General features: G+C 47.4%; 1 protein-coding gene across 11 annotated transcripts in view; it reads left to right on the top strand.

Annotated features, from left to right (window-relative positions):
* Positions 1 to 14,466, top strand: part of LIMD2 (LIM domain containing 2) — a 286,232-nt gene that overhangs the window by 246,261 nt on the left and 25,505 nt on the right. For all 11 annotated transcript variants that reach the window (XM_063959528.1, XM_063959532.1, XM_063959534.1 and 8 more), the window contains one exon: positions 14,235 to 14,321. In XM_063959528.1, coding sequence (XP_063815598.1) covers positions 14,235 to 14,321 — 87 coding nt within the window. The remainder of the gene's footprint in view (positions 1 to 14,234; positions 14,322 to 14,466) is intronic.

Genomic DNA, 14,466 nt, shown 5'->3' on the forward strand with positions numbered 1-14,466 from the left:
GTATGTGTTACCTCCTCTGCCTCTCATACCCAAGGTACTGAGATTGATAAGATGGAGAGGAGAAAGCACTATATTCGTGGCTCCGGATTGGCCAAGAAGGACTTGGTAACCGGAACTTCAAGAGATGCTCACGGAGGGTCCGTGGCCTCTACCTCTAAGAAGGGACCTGCTCCAGCAAGGACCCTGTCTGTTCCAAGACTTACCGCGGCTGCGTTTGACGGCATGACGGTTGAACACCGGATCCTGAAGGAAAAAAGGCATTCCGGATGAAGTCATCCATATCCTGATCTAAAGCCAGGAAGGATGTAACCGCAAAAACATTATCACCGCAATTGGCGAAAATATGTTGCGTAGTGCGAGGCCAGTAAGGCCCGACGGAGGAAATTCAACTGGGTCGATTCCTACATTTCCTGCAAACAGGAGTGTCTATGGGCCTGAAATTGGGGTCCATTAAGGTTCAGATTTCGGCCCTGTCAATTTTCTTCCAAAAAAGAACTAGCTTCAGTCCCTGAAGTTTAGACGTTTGTAAAAGGGGTACTGCATATACAGCCTCCTTTTGTGCCTCCAGTGGCAATTTGGGATCTCAATGTAGTTTGGGTTCCAAAAGTCACATTGGTTTGAACCACTTAAATCTGTGGAGTTAAAATATCTCACATGGAAAGTGGTCATGATGTTGGCCCTGGCTTGGGCCAGGCGCGTGTCAGAATTGGCGGCTGTATCCTGTAAAAGCCCTTATCTGATTTTCCATTCGGACAGGGCGGAATTGAGGACTCGTCCTCAGTTTCTCCCTAAGGTGGTTCCAGCGTTTTCACCTGAACCAACCTATTGTGGTGCCTGCGGCTACTAGGGACTTGGAGGAATCCAAGTTGCTGGATGTTGTCAGGGCCCTGAAAATATTTCCAGGACGGCTGGAGTCAGGAAATCTGACTCGCTGTTTATCCTGTATGCACCCAACAAGCTGGGTGCTCCTGCTTCTAAGCAGACTATTGCTCGTTGGATTTGTAGTACAATTCAGCTTGCACATTCTGTGGCAGGCCTGCCACAGCTAAAATCTGTAAAAGCCCGTTCCACAAGGAAAGTGGGCTCATCTTGGGCGGCTGCCCGAGGGGTCTCGGCTTTACAACTTTGCCGAGCAGCTACTTGGTCAGGGGCAAACACGTTTGCTAAATTCTACAAATTTGATACCCTGGCTGAGGAGGACCTGGAGTTCTCTCATTCGGTGCTGCAGAGTCATCCGCACTCTCCCGCCCGTTTGGGAGCTTTGGTATAATCCCCATGGTCCTTACGGAGTCCCCAGCATCCACTTAGGACGTTAGAGAAAATAAGAATTTACTTACCGATAATTCTATTTCTCATAGTCCGTAGTGGATGCTGGGCGCCCATCCCAAGTGCGGATTGTCTGCAATACTTGTACATAGTTATTGTTACAAAAATCGGGTTATTATTGTTGGGAGCCATCTTTTCAGAGGCTCCTCTGTTATCATACTGTTAACTGGGTTCGGATCACAAGTTATACGGTGTGATTGGTGTGGCTGGTATGAGTCTTACCCGGGATTCAAAATCCTTCCTTATTGTGTACGCTCGTCCGGGCACAGTATCCTAACTGAGGCTTGGAGGAGGGTCATAGGGGGAGGAGCCAGTGCACACCAGTTAGTCCTAAAGCTTTCTTTAGATGTGCCCAGTCTCCTGCGGAGCCGCTATTCCCCATGGTCCTTACGGAGTCCCCAGCATCCACTACGGACTATGAGAAATAGAATTATCGGTAAGTAAATTCTTATTAAAACCAAAACAGGTGTCGGTGCATCACTGCACGCGAGTCCTGGGAAAGATGGTGGCATCATACGAGGCCATTCCCTTCGGCAGGTTCCATGCGAGGACCTTTCAATGGGATCTACTGGACAAATGGTCCGGATAACATCTTCAGATGCATCGGTTAATCACCCTATCCCACAGGGTGTCTCTCATGTGGTGGCTGCAGAGTGCTCACCTTCTGGAGGGCCGCAGATTCGGCATTCAGGACTGGGTCCTGGTGACCACGGATGCAAGCCACCGAGGGTGGGGGCAGTCAAACAGGGAAGAAATTTCCAAGGTCTGTGGTCAAGTCAGGAGACTTGCCTTCACATCAAGAACCTGGAACTAAGGGCCATATACAACGCCCTACGTCAAGCGGAGTCCCTGCTTCGCGACCAACTGGTTCTGATTCAATCAGACAACATCACCGCAGTGGCTCATGTAAACCGCCAAGGCGGCACAAGGAGCAGGGTGGCGATGGTAGAAGCCACCAGAATTCTTCGCTGGGTGGAGAATCACGTGAGCGCACTGTCAGCAGTGTTCATTCCGGGAGTGGACAACTGGGAAGCAGACTTCCTCAGCAGACATGACCTCCACCCGGGAGAGTGGGGACTTCATCAAGAAGTCTTCACGCAGATTGCAAGTCGGTGGGAACTGCCACAGGTAGACATGATGGCATCCCGCCTCAACAAAAAGCTACAGAAGTATTGCGCCAGGTCAAGAGACCCTCAGGCGATAGCTGTGGACGCACTGGTGACGCCGTGGGTGTTCCATTCGGTCTATGTATTTCCTCCTCTTCCTCTCATACCCAAGGTGCTGAGAATCATAAGAAAAAGAGGAGTGAGAACAATACTCATTGTTCCGGATTGGCCAAGAAGGACTTGGTATCCAGATCTGCAAGAAATGCTCACAGAGGACCCGTGGCCTCTGCCTCTAAGACAGGACTTGTTGCAACAGGGGCCCTGTCTGTTCCAAGACTTACCGCGGCTGCGTTTGACGGCATGGCGGTTGAACGCCGGATCCTAGCAGAAAAAGGCATTCCGGATGAGGTCATTCCTACACTGATAAAGGCTAGGAAGGACGTGACGGCTCAACATTATCACCGTATATGGCGAAAATATGTTGCTTGGTGTGAGGCCAGGAATGCCCCTACGGAGGAATTCCAGCCGGGCCGTTTCCTTCACTTCCTACAATCGGGAGTGACTTTGGGCCTAAAATTGGGGTCCATTAAGGTCCAGATTTCGGCCCTATTCATTTTCTTTCAAGAACTGGCTTCTCTGCCTGAAGTTCAGACGTTTGTAAAGGGAGTGCTGCACATTCAGCCCCCTTTTCTCTAACGTCCTAGTGGATGCTGGGGACTCCGAAAGGACCATGGGGAATAGCGGCTCCGCAGGAGACTGGGCACAAAGTAAAAGCTTTAGGACTAGCTGGTGTGCACTGGCTCCTCCCCCCATGACCCTCCTCCAAGCCTCAGTTAAGATTTTGTGCCCGAACGAGAAGGGTGCAATCTAGGTGGCTCTCCTGAGCTGCTTAGAGTAAAAGTTTAAATAGGTTTTTTTATTTTCAGTGAGACCTGCTGGCAACAGGCTCACTGCATCGAGGGACTAAGGGGAGAAGAAGCGAACTCACCTGCGTGCAGAGTGGATTGGGCTTCTTAGGCTACTGGACATTAGCTCCAGAGGGACGATCACAGGCCCAGCCATGGATGGGTCCCGGAGCCGCGCCGCCGGCCCCCTTACAGAGCCAGAAGAGTGAAGAGGTCCGGAAAATCGGCGGCAGAAGACGTCCTGTCTTCAATAAGGTAGCGCACAGCACCGCAGCTGTGCGCCATTGCTCTCAGCACACTTCACACTCCGGTCACTGAGGGTGCAGGGCGCTGGGGGGGGGGCGCCCTGGGACGCAATGAAAATACCTTAAATGGCTAAAAATACATCACATATAGCTCCTGGGCTATATGGATGTATTTAACCCCTGCCAGTTTTCCACAAAAAAGCGGGAGAAAGGCCGCCGAAAAAGGGGCGGAGCCTATCTCCTCAGCACACAAGCGCCATTTTTTCCTCACAGCTCCGTTGGAGGAAGGCTCCCTGACTCTCCCCTGCAGTCCTGCACAACAGAAACAGGGTAAAACAAGAGAGGGGGGCACTAAATTGGCATATTAATATATACAGCAGCTATATTAGGGAAAAACACTTATATAAGGTTATCCCTGTATATATATAGCGCTCTGGTGTGTGCTGGCAAACTCTCCCTCTGTCTCCCCAAAGGGCTAGTGGGGTCCTGTCCTCTATCAGAACATTCCCTGTGTGTGTGCTGTGTGTCGGTACGCTGTGTCGACATGTATGAGGAGGAAAATGGTGTGGAGGCGGAGCAATTGCCTGTGTTAGTGATGTCACCCCCTAGGGAGTCGACACCTGACTGGATGGTCTTATGGAAAGAATTACGTGATAGTGTCGGCACTTTACAAAAGACTGTTGACGACATGAGACAGCCGGCAAATCAGTTAATACCTGTACAGGCGTCTCAAACACCGTCAGGGGCTATAAAACGCCCGTTACCTCAGGTCGATACAGACACTGACTCGGACACTGACTCCAGTGTCGACGGTGAGGAAACAAACGTATTTTCCAGTAGGGCCACACGTTACATGATCACGGCAATGAAGGAGGTTTTGAACATTTCTGATACTACAAGTACCACAAAAAAGGGTATTATGTGGGGTGTGAAAAAACTACCCGTAGTTTTTCCTGAATCAGATGAATTAAATGAGGTGTGTGATTAAGCGTGGGTTTCCCCCGATAAAAAACTGCTAATTTCTAAAAAATTATTGGCATTATACCCTTTCCCACCAGAGGTTAGGGCGCGTTGGGAAACACCCCCTAGCGTAGATAAGGCGCTCGCACGCTTATCAAAACAAGTGGCGTTACCGTCCCCTGATACGGCCGCCCTCAAGGAACCAGCTGATAGGAAGCTGGAAAATATCCTTAAAAGTATATACACACATACTGGTATTATACTGCGACCAGCAATCGCCTCAGCCTGTATGTGCAGTGCTGGGGTGGCTTGGTCGGATTCCCTGACTGAAAATATTGATACCCTGGACAGGGACAATATATTATTGACTATAGAGCATTTAAAGGATGCATTTCTATATATGCGAGATGCACAGAGGGATATTTGCACTCTGGCATCAAGAGTAAGTGCGATGTCCATTTCTGCCAGAAGAGGATTATGGACACGACAGTGGTCAGGGGATGCGGATTCCAAACGGCATATGGAAGTATTGCCGTATAAAGGGGAGGAGTTATTTGGGGTCGGTCTATCGGACCTGGTGGCCACGGCAACGGCTGGAAAATCCACCTTTTTACCCCAAGTCACCTCGCAGCAGAAAAAGATACCGTCTTTTCAGGCTCAGTCCTTTCGTCCCCATAAGGGCAAGCGGGCAAAAGGCCACTCATATCTGCCCCGGGGCAGAGGAAGGGGAAAAAGACTGCAGCAAACAGCCTCTTCCCACGAACAGAAGCCCTCCCCCGCTTCTGCCAAGTCCTCAGCATGACGCTGGGGCCTTACAAGCGGACTCAGGCACGGTGGGGGCCCGTCTCAAGAATTTCAGCGCGCAGTGGGCTCACTCGCAAGTGGACCCCTGGATCCTGCAGGTAGTATCTCAGGGGTACAAATTGGAATTCGAGACGTCTCCCCCCTCGCCGGTTCCTGAAGTCTGCTTTACCAACGTCTCCCCCCGACAGGGAGGCGGTATTGGAAGCCATTCACAAGCTGTATTCCCAGCAGGTGATAATCAAGGTACCCCTCCTACAACAGGGAAAGGGGTATTATTCCACGCTGTTTGTGGTACCGAAGCCGGACGGCTCGGTGAGACCCATTTTAAATCTGAAATCCTTGAACACTTACATAAAAAGGTTCAAGTTCAAGATGGAGTCACTCAGAGCAGTGATAGCGAACCTGGAAGAAGGGGACTATATGGTGTCTCTGGACATCAAGGATGCTTACCTCCATGTCCCAATTTGCCCTTCTCACCAAGGGTACCTCAGGTTTGTGGTACAGAACTGTCACTATCAGTTTCAGACTCTGCCGTTTGGATTGTCCACGGCACCCCGGGTCTTTACCAAGGTAATGGCCGAAATGATGATTCTTCTTCGAAGAAAAGGCGTCTTAATTATCCCGTACTTGGACGATCTCCTGATAAGGGCAAGGTCCAGAGAACAGTTAGAGGTCGGAGTAGCACTATCTCAAGTAGTACTACGACAGCACGGATGGATTCTAAATATTCCAAAATCACAGCTGATTCCGACGACACGTCTGCTGTTCCTAGGGATGATTCTGGACACAGTACAGAAAAAGGTGTTTCTCCCGGAGGAGAAAGCCAAGGAGTTATCCGACCTAGTCAGGAACCTCCTAAGACCAGGCCAAGTGTCAGTACATCAATGCACAAGGGTCCTGGCAAAGATGGTGGCTTCTTACGAAGCGATTCCATTCGGCAGATTCCACGCAAGAACTTTTCAGTGGGATCTGCTGGACAAATGGTCCGGATCGCATCTTCAAATGCATCAGCGGATAACCCTGTCTCCAAGGACAAGGGTGTCTCTCCTGTGGTGGTTACAGAGTGCTCATCTCCTAGAGGGCCGCAGATTCGGCATTCAGGATTGGGTCCTGGTGACCACGGATGCCAGCCTGAGAGGCTGGGGAAAGGCCCCTACAGAGGAATTTCAACTGGGTCGTTTCCTGCATTTCCTGCAAACAGGACTGTCTATGGGCCTCAAATTAGGGTCCATTAAGGTTCAAATTTCGGCCCTGTCAATATTCTTCCAAAAAGAACTGGCTTCTGTTCCTGAAGTTCAGACGTTTGTCAAGGGAGTACTGCATATACAGCCTCCTTTTGTGCCTCCAGTGGCACCTTGGGATCTCAATGTAGTTTTGGGATTCCTAAAATCACATTGGTTTGAACCACTCACCACTGTGGACTTAAAATATCTCACATGGAAAGTGGTAATGCTGTTAGCCCTGGCTTCAGCCAGGCGTGTCTCAGAATTGGCGGCTTTATCCTATAAAAGCCCTTACCTAATTTTTCATACGGACAAGGCAGAATTGAGGACTCGTCCTCAATTTCTTCCTAAGGTGGTTTCAGCATTTCACTTAAACCAGCCTATTGTGGTGCCTGCGGCTATTAGGGACTTGGAGGATTCCAAGTTGCTGGACGTAGTCAGGGCCCTAAAAAATATATGTTTCCAGGACGGCTGGAGTCAGAAAATCTGATTCGCTGTTTATCCTGTATGCACCCAGCAAGCTGGGTGCTCCTGCTTCTAAGCAGACGATTGCTCGTTGGATTTGTAGTACAATTCAGCTTGCACATTCTGTGGCAGGCCTGCCACAGCCAAAATCTGTAAAAGCCCATTCCACACGGAAAGTGGGCTCATCTTGGGCGGCTGCCCGAGGGGTCTCGGCTTTACAACTTTGCCGAGCAGCTACTTGGTCAGGGGCAAACACGTTTGCTAAATTCTACAAATTTGATACCCTGGCTGAGGAGGACGTGGAGTTCTCTCATTCGGTGCTGCAGAGTCATCCGCACTCTCCCGCCCGTTTGGGAGCTTTGGTATAATCCCCATGGTCCTTTCGGAGTCCCCAGCATCCACTAGGACGTTAGAGAAAATAAGAATTTACTTACCGATAATTCTATTTCTCATAGTCCGTAGTGGATGCTGGGCGCCCATCCCAAGTGCGGATTGTCTGCATTACTTGTACATAGTTATTGTTACAAAAATCGGGTTATTGTTGTTGTGAGCCATCTTTTCAGAGGCTCCTTCTGTTATCATGCTGTTAACTGGGTTCAGATCACAAGTTGTACGGTGTGGCTGGTATGAGTCTTACACGGGATTCAAAATCCTTCCTTATTGTGTACGCTCGTCCGGGCACAGTATCCTAACTGAGGCTTGGAGGAGGGTCATGGGGGGAGGAGCCAGTGCACACCAGCTTGTCCTAAAGCTTTTACTTTGTGCCCAGTCTCCTGCGGAGCCGCTATTCCCCATGGTCCTTTCAGAGTCCCCAGCATCCACTACGGACTATGAGAAATAGAATTATCGGTAAGTAAATTCTTATTTTGTGCCTCCAGTGGCACCTTGGGATCTTAACGTGGTGTTGAGTTTCCTGAAATCACGCTGGTGTGAACCACTCAAAACGGTGGAATTTTAATATCTCACGTGGAAGGTGGTCATGCTACTAGCCTTGGCTTCGGCTAGGCGTGTGTCAGAATTGGCGGCTTTCTCACATAAAAGCCCTTATCTGGTTTTCCATGCGGATAGAGCAGAATTGCGGACCCGCCCACAATTTCTGCCGAAAGTGGTTTCATCCTTTCATATAAACCAACCTATTGTGGTGCCTGTGGCTACTACTGACTTCGAGGATTCCGAGTTACTTGATGTGGTCAGGGCTTTGAAGGTTTATGTAGCCAGAAAGGCTAGGGTCAGGAAAACAGAGTCTTTGTTTATCCTGTATGCTTCCAACAAGCTTGGGGCGCCTGCTTCAAAGCAAACTATTGCTCGCTGGATCTGTAACACGATTCAGCAGGCTCATTCTGCGGCTGGAGTGCCGCTGCCTAAATCAGTTAAGGCCCATTCCACAAGGAAGGTGGGCTCTTCTTGGGCGGCTGCCCGAGGGGTGTCGGCATTACAGCTTTGCCGAGCGGCTACTTGGTCAGGTTCAAACACTTTTGCAAAGTTCTACAATTTTGATACCCTGGCTGAGGAGGACCTTGTGTTTGCTCAATCGGTGCTGCAGAGTCATCCGCACTCTCCCGCCCGTTTGGGAGCTTTGGTATAATCCCCATGGTCCTTACGGAGTCCCCAGCATCCGCTAGGACGTTAGAGAAAATAAGATTTTACTTACCGGTAAATCTATTTCTCGTAGTCCGTAGTGGATGCTGGGCGCCCGTCCCAAGTGCGGACTTCTTCTGCAATGCTTGTATATAGTTATTGCTTAAAAAAGGGTTATGTTATAGTTGCATCAGGGTTGATCTGATGCTCTGTTGTGGTTTATACTGTTAACTGGGTAAAGTTATCACAAGTTATACGGTGTGATTGGTGTGGCTGGTATGAGTCTTGCCCTGGATTCCCAAAATCCTTTCCTTGTACTGTCAGCTCTTCCGGGCACAGTTTCTCTAACTGAGGTCTGGAGGAGGGACATAGAGGGAGGAGCCAGAAGTGCCCATGTCTCCTGCGGAGCCCGTCTATTCCCATGGTCCTTACGGAGTCCCCAGCATCCACTACGGACTACGAGAAATAGATTTACCGGTGAGTAAAATCTTATTTTTAATGGAAAAAGGCGGTCGGCGTGGGAGGGATATACGGTAGTTAGGTCGACACAGCTTAGGTCGGCAGTCATTAGGTCGACCACTTAAGGTCGACATGGTCATTTGGGTCGACATGAGTTAATTTTTTGGGGGGGATTTTTTCATACGTAACGATCCACATGAAGTACGATTGGAACGGTAACCTGTGCCGAGCAAAGCGAGGCACCTTGCCCGATGTGTGGCGAGCGAACACAGTGCACTAATTGGGGTTCCCCGTTACTTTACGAAGAAAACAACGCCGAAAACAGTAAAAAAACAACAACACATGTCGACCTTTTGACCTATCGACCTAGCACATGTCGACCTAATGACCTATTGGTCCTAATGACTGTCCACCTAAGTTGAGTCGACCTATACCCGCATGGCATGACTAGAAGGACTGTTTAAAATGCAGGGAGGCTAGATGGAAGTGGACACATCTGTACATGCAGGTCCTGAGGACTAGCTGTAAAGTGCTATGCACAAACTCTTGCAGATCTTAAGCACTGGCTGGAAATAACTTTGTATGCCTACTACATAGACATACCACCATGATCATATCTGCCTAGCATGCAGAGAAAAGGAGGTGTTCCAGCATGTTGGGAGTGCTGGCCATGCCATTGTGAAGTGTAACAATGTCTCTTTATTGTGTGCCAACACTTATTGGAGATGTACGCACTCTTTTCCCGATTCACAAGCTTTTTCACATGTCTCTTAAAATAATGCTTGATTTAGGGGGTAATTCAGACTTGATATCTGGGCAGCGATTTTTGCAGCCCTGCAATCAGAAAGTTGCCGCCTACAGGGGAGTGTATTTTCGCTGCTCTGCAAGTATATGAACGCATGTGTGGCAGAGCTGTACAAACTGATTTTGTGCAGTCTCTGCGTAGCCCAGGACTTACTCAGCCGCTGCGATCACATCAGGCTGTTCAGGATCGGATTTGACATCAGACACCCTTCCCTTCAATTGCTTGGTCCCGTCTGCGTTTTTCCAGACACTCCCAGAAATCGGTCAGTTGACGCCCACAAACGCCTTCTTCCTGTCAATCTCCTTGCGAACGCCCGTGCAAATGGATCCTTCGCACACACCTGTCGCTGACCGGCGATCCCCTTTGCAGCCATCCGTCGGGCCTGCGCATTGCGGTGCATACGCAGTTCGGATCTGATCGCCTGCTTTGCGAAAACGCACAGCAGTGATCAGGTCTGAATTACCCCCTTAATCTCCTGTAGTCAAGAGAGCCAGGTAACATCAGTCAGTCAGACTGTCTATATCACCTGTGTGTGTCTATGTACGTGGGCCCGAAAGGCGGCTACAAATGCATTTTATAGTAACATCCCACAATCAAATGGTCATTTTTGTATGTGGGCATATTTATACACAGAGCCTTCATACCACTGCATGGTACGCCCAGATTTGCCAAGTTGCTCGATCAGAAAATGCTACTGTTTATATCACTGCCACTTTCAGCTAAAGATTGCCTAAAGTCTGGCAGAAAAACAGGTGCAAACATATGGCCTATTTGTAAATGACCTATATAATGTGATCTCCAAGCACCGTCACCAACCCAATGATATGCCAGGTTTGAAACCGCGTCAGCAAGGGGCCTGAGGCGGATCACCAGAAGTATTGCATGTCAGTTCAGAAAGGGTATGTGGAAGTATTGCATGTCAGTTCAGAGAGGGTATGTGGAAGTATTGCATGTCAGTTCAGAGAGGGTATGTGGAAGTATTGCATGTCAGTTCAGAGAGGGTATGTGGAAGTATTGCATGTCAGTTCAGAGAGGGTATGTGGAAGTATTGCATGTCAGTTCCGAAAGGGTATGTGGAAGTATTGCATGTCAGTTCAGAGAGGGTATGTGGAAGTATTGCATGTCAGTTCAGAAAGGGTATGTGGAAGTATTGCATGTCAGTTCAGAAAGGGTATGTGGAAGTATTGCATGTCAGTTCAGAGAGGGTATGTGGAAGTATTGCATGTCAGTTCAGAGAGGGTATGTGGAAGTATTGCATGTCAGTTCAGAGAGGGTATGTGGAAGTATTGCATGTCAGTTCAGAGAGGGTATGTGGAAGTATTGCATGTCAGTTCAGAGAGGGTATGTGGAAGTATTGCATGTCAGTTCAGAAAGGGTATGTGGAAGTATTGCATGTCAGTTCAGAAAGGGTATGTGGAAGTATTGCATGTCAGTTCAGAAAGGGTATGTGGAAGTATTGCATGTCAGTTCAGAAAGGGTATGTGGAAGTATTGCATGTCAGTTCAGAGAGGGTATGTGGAAGTATTGCATGTCAGTTCAGAGAGGGTATGTGGAAGTATTGCATGTCAGTTCAGAAAGGGTATGTGGAAGTATTGCATGTCAGTTCAGAAAGGGTATGTGGAAGTATTGCATGTCAGTTCAGAGAGGGTATGTGGAAGTATTGCATGTCAGTTCAGAGAGGGTATGTGGAAGTATTGCATGTCAGTTCAGAGAGGGTATGTGGAAGTATTGCATGTCAGTTCAGAGAGGGTATGTGGAAGTATTGCATGTCAGTTCAGAGAGGGTATGTGGAAGTATTGCATGTCAGTTCAGAAAGGGTATGTGGAAGTATTGCATGTCAGTTCAGAAAGGGTATGTGGAAGTATTGCATGTCAGTTCAGAGAGGGTATGTGGAAGTATTGCATGTCAGTTCAGAAAGGGTATGTGGAAGTATTGCATGTCAGTTCAGAAAGGGTATGTGGAAGTATTGCATGTCAGTTCAGAGAGGGTATGTGGAAGTATTGCATGTCAGTTCAGAAAGGGTATGTGGAAGTATTGCATGTCAGTTCAGAAAGGGTATGTGGAAGTATTGCATGTCAGTTCAGAGAGGGTATGTGGAAGTATTGCATGTCAGTTCCGAAAGGGTATGTGGAAGTATTGCATGTCAGTTCAGAAAGGATATGTGGAAGTATTGCATGTCAGTTCAGAAAGGGTATGTGGAAGTATTGCATGTCAGTTCAGAAAGGGTATGTGGAAGTATTGCATGTCAGTTCAGAGAGCGTATGTAGAAGTATTGCATGTCAGTTCAGAGAGGGTATGTGGAAGTATTGCATGTCAGTTCAGAGATGGTATGTGGAAGTATTGCATGTCAGTTCAGAGAGGGTATGTGGAAGTATTGCATGTCAGTTCCGAAAGGGTATGTGGAAGTATTGCATGTCAGTTCAGAGAGGGTATGTGGAAGTATTGCATGTCAGTTCAGAAAGGGTATGTGGAAGTATTGCATGTCAGTTCAGAAAGGGTATGTGGAAGTATTGCATGTCAGTTCAGAGAGGGTATGTGGAAGTATTGCATGTCAGTTCAGAAAGGGTATGTGGAAGTATTGCATGTCAGTTCAGAGAGGGTATGTGGAAGTATTGCATGTCAGTTCAGAGAGGGTATGTGGAAGTATTGCATGTCAGTTCCGAAAGGGTATGTGGAAGTATTGCATGTCAGTTCAGAGAGGGTATGTGGAAGTATTGCATGTCAGTTCAGAGAGGGTATGTGGAAGTATTGCATGTCAGTTCAGAAAGGGTATGTGGAAGTATTGCATGTCAGTTCAGAAAGGGTATGTGGAAGTATTGCATGTCAGTTCAGAGAGGGTATGTGGAAGTATTGCATGTCAGTTCAGAAAGGGTATGTGGAAGTATTGCATGTCAGTTCAGAGAGGGTATGTGGAAGTATTGCATGTCAGTTCAGAAAGGGTATGTGGAAGTATTGTATGTCAGTTCAGAAAGGGTATGTGGAAGTATTGCATGTCAGTTCAGAGAGGGTATGTGGAAGTATTGCATGTCAGTTCAGAAAGGGTATGTGGAAGTATTGCATGTCAGTTCAGAAAGGGTATGTGGAAGTATTACATGTCAGTTCAGAAAGGGTATGTGGAAGTATTGCATGTCAGTTCAGAGAGGGTATGTGGAAGTATTACATGTCAGTTCAGAGAGGGTATGTGGAAGTATTGCATGTCAGTTCAGAAGTACAGAAAAAAACATCTTTTAGAGAGGTGTTTTTTTTTCTGTACTTCTGAACTGACATGCAATACTTTCACATTATGAGCACCATAACTATACTGAAATTGCTGGATCCAGTCCTTCGGGGAAAGCTGTGCAAGCCTTAAGTTGGATATTAGCTGCTGTAATGCCAATTCAGAATGAGATGTGAGCACATCCAGAACATATACAAGATTATGGGGCAAGATCACAGGAAACAACAGACGTTACAGGGTGAGGGAAGTGAGAGAGGTGACTTTCATATGCTACATTAACCTCTTCATGCCCTTTTGACAACATCGCATCCCCAAGAAAGTGTTAGATTATTTACACAGAGTCACTGGTCTTTGTTGTAGGAGATGTGATCTGGGTGTTCAATTCAGTTACATAATTATGGTTCAAAGCCACACATTATACATCACACTTGTAAAGTTGCACAGGTTTGACTGTTTACTTACAAATCAATTTCCTGAGCATATATACTCATACACATATATGTTCCTGCCTGAATTCTGACTAAATTCTCCACCGCGTATACACATACATTAACCCTATGCATTATTTGTGTATGTGTGATTGTGTGAGGAAAGTGTTCTGATCCCTACCCTAATTTCCTACTGCAATACATGCTACATTCTGCAAACCAATGTGGTGTAAAGAGACTATTTCACTGAACAGTTCTGAAAACTTTGTTGCTCTTTAGTTGTACCCACCAAACTATATACATAATTCAAAACTAGGAAATTAGGGAGGGGGGGGATTTATCAAAAAGCTTGGAGAGAGATAAATTTCTAACTAATCAGATCCTGTCACTTCAAACACAGCCTGTAACATCACAGTTAGCAGCTGATTGGTTGGTACTTTATCTCTCCACTTTAACTCTCCAAGCTTTGATACATCTCACCCATGGTATGCGCAATGGAAATATTTCAGTGCATATTTAAAGGATTCCCTTTAACACATCACGTAATAGAAATTATTGGAAGTCCATTCTTGATTAGTTATGGGACGCCACCTAATGAGCCTTAATTTCACTGGTCCATAGTGATTTTAATACTGTCTCAGGCCACAAAATGGCGACTTTCTCTGTGTACATGACTGGTGCACTTCAAGGTCTCCCTCATATTTTCTTTACAGATGAGAAATAAACTTGACCGGTCCCAGGAGCAGAAAGCCGGAGAGATGTTTCAAGCTAAAATTCCTACCACAGCAGCCACAGGGCATGTAAGTACAGGTCTTCTTAAGATACCCTGCGGTGGGGCAATAAAGGAAGGTTTGTGTTCCATTGCAGAAAGGGAACTTTTACTTCACAAAGCTCTGTTTGTTAGTCACTTGAAAATGCATATAAAGCACAGTACTGCCAGTGACC

This window comes from Pseudophryne corroboree, chromosome 3 (assembly GCF_028390025.1).
Source record: "Pseudophryne corroboree isolate aPseCor3 chromosome 3, aPseCor3.hap2, whole genome shotgun sequence".
Lineage (NCBI taxonomy): Eukaryota > Metazoa > Chordata > Amphibia > Anura > Myobatrachidae > Pseudophryne > Pseudophryne corroboree.